This window comes from Montipora foliosa, chromosome 2, assembly GCF_036669935.1.
Source record: "Montipora foliosa isolate CH-2021 chromosome 2, ASM3666993v2, whole genome shotgun sequence".
Lineage (NCBI taxonomy): Eukaryota > Metazoa > Cnidaria > Anthozoa > Scleractinia > Acroporidae > Montipora > Montipora foliosa.
In genome coordinates this window covers 7,020,374-7,022,873 of record NC_090870.1, presented here as the reverse complement: position 1 = coordinate 7,022,873, position 2,500 = coordinate 7,020,374, and the positions used below count along the sequence as shown (strand labels likewise).

General features: G+C 43.0%; 1 protein-coding gene across 1 annotated transcript in view; it reads right to left on the bottom strand.

Moving 5' to 3' along the window:
- The window catches only part of LOC137992270 (uncharacterized), a 4,970-nt gene that overhangs the window by 1,299 nt on the left and 1,171 nt on the right, over positions 1–2,500 (bottom strand). Inside the window, exon 1 of the mRNA XM_068837509.1 lies at positions 1–2,500. This exon is cut by the window's left edge and continues 1,299 nt beyond it; it is cut by the window's right edge and continues 1,171 nt beyond it. Within this exon, the coding sequence (XP_068693610.1) occupies positions 1,455–2,500 (1,046 nt within the window). The 3' untranslated portion in view covers positions 1–1,454.

Sequence of the window (2,500 nt, the reverse complement as noted above, 5' to 3'; positions counted from 1 at the left end):
CAAGAGTGGCATATATTTTTTAAGGAAAATCAGGAGAATTCTACTGAATTCAGTTTATTCACAAGGTGAAGGCACCACCCTTGCCTGATTTTGACAAAAGAATAAACTCTACATTTGGAAGCTTACCTAACCATTTAACTCCCCGAGAGAGTGAGAAGCATGCATGTAACTTCTCTTTGCAATATTAATGCATTGTCCAGTAGACAGCCTGCTAATAAATAGAAAAACTCATCAGCCACATGGTGTTGTGTCGAAAAACCCCCAAATTCTCTTGAAGCATTCAAGAAAATGTATATTAGCTACAAAGGAGAATTACTACTCAGATCTTGAAATTTAAAGAGGTGAACCATTCAGCCACGATAGAAACCAGCAGCCACTTATTACTTGTATTATCTGTGCTCAAGCAAACATGAAGGTCTTAGAATAAAAAAGAGATGATCACAAAACGTAAATCACTTTAAATTTTAACAAGTTATCTCAAGAGTGAATTAAATAAGAGTGTTGATCTATCACTTTGCGGTCTTGCCCCAGCACAGTCACAAATGGATTTATTTTTAGATACACTTTGCGCACGAAACAAACAAGGGGACGCCAATTTTAACCAATCAGAAAAGGCCATATCACACGTGACGGCTTTTTTCATGTTTTTTCAGGGACACAACTGATTTTCGCGGGAACGGGTATTTTAAAAATAGACTCATTTGTGACTGTGCTGGGGAGGCCACCTATGATAACAACACTCTTATCTAATTCACTCGTGGTTACCTATAAGAAATTACCCTGCTTCGTAGAGGTTTCCTAGATTTCTCTCTCTAGCGAGAAAAGAAAAGGAAACCTCTGCACGAATCTCCTCGATGTCCTCCAAAACTTTGCATGACTAATTTAACTCCTAACTGGTTTAAAATCCACTTTTACCAGTCTGCCAATACCCGGAAGAGTGGAAGTGACTTTGTATTGATATCACGATGCGCATGCGTGACAAACATCTCGGGGATAGGTTTACAATCTCGTCCCCAAAGTCCACTTTTCTTTTGGTCAGCACCAAGAACATGGACTCTGGCCACTTCCAAGGCAGGAAGTCAGCAGATCACGGTCTTCCAGCTCGTCTACGCAAGCTCAGAAATTTGAAACAACAGTGGTTGTCAATGGTTACAAAAATGAACCTTCACTACGACTGTACCTAAATTGGAAGTGGCCAGAATCCGTGTTCTTGGTGCTGACCAAAACAAAAGCGGACCCTGGGGACGAGATTGATAGGTTTAGAGATAGGTGCAATGGTTTCCTTTCCAACCTCGTCCTGGGAACGAGGTTTGTTTCTTTCGTTCTCGCCGCTAGAGAGGGGAGTCACGGAAAGTTCTGCTAAGGAGGGTAACGAGAAGTATGGGGAGAGCTGCCGCAAGAGTAAAACTATGATATGTTTTTGGTACTAGGTTTCAAACGTGGTGACGCTGAACTTATTTTCTCAATAGTTTGCTTAGCTCTCTTCTGAACTTTAGCAAGTCAAGCATGTCTGTCAGTTTGAGACTTCGCTCGACGCATTTATAGAAGTAATCAGGGCATTCTCCACGGAGCTCTTGAAGGTCTATCAGTGTCTGGCCAGTCATTTCTGAAATATCCCCCTGGCAAACCTTTTCTAGTCCAATTTCTTTGAACCATTGTTTCACCTCTTCATTTGTCCAGGTAGACACTCCACGGTCTGGGGGTGCAGCGCCAACGACATTTCCTTCAACCGGTTGGACTACTGAATCCGATGGTCCATCTGTGTCATCAACCTCTTTGCCTCTTTCCCCCAGCTCCTTAATGAGCTTTTTCACACCTGATGCTACAGCGTTTTTACTGTAAAAGGGAAACCGCAACTTTGTTCCCAAGAGAAATCCCAGCCAGCCGTCTGCTTTGTAGTTGCGTTGCATCATCAAAGGAATGATATCTTTTTTCAATTCATATACGTAATCGGCTTCTGAGCGACAATTAGAACTATCCTTGTATTTCTGTGATGCACAGATAAGAACGACGGAAGCATCCTCGACAGCTTTAGCCATGGAGTCCAGAGTCGAACCTCTCATCTGCTCCAGATCCATCCACACTCTGTATCCATTTGCTTGTAGCCTGTTTTTCACGTCTACGAGCACTTCCTGGGAATCCCATTGATAGCTTATCATTACGTGATTCCTTGTCAATTCAATCCTCTGCGCATGTCTGGCTGTCTTCCCTTCAAGCTCCCACAATGCACCTGCAGCAGCCTTTTGCAAGTGTGTGTCCGTACTCTGCTGTAGTTTGCGTAAGAGCTCCATGGCTCCGTCCTCCTGAAGTATAGCCTCTTTATTTTTGTCATTAAAGGCTAACGTCCACAGCGCATTTGTAGCACTAGCTTTTTCGTCATCCTCGCTGGACGTTTTGATTACTGAAATTAAAATACTGGTGACTCCTTTCTTTCCCAGAACTTTCTTGTTTGTGTCGTTGATGGCGAGACGATTGAGGCCTTCTGAGAGCTCCTTTGCAG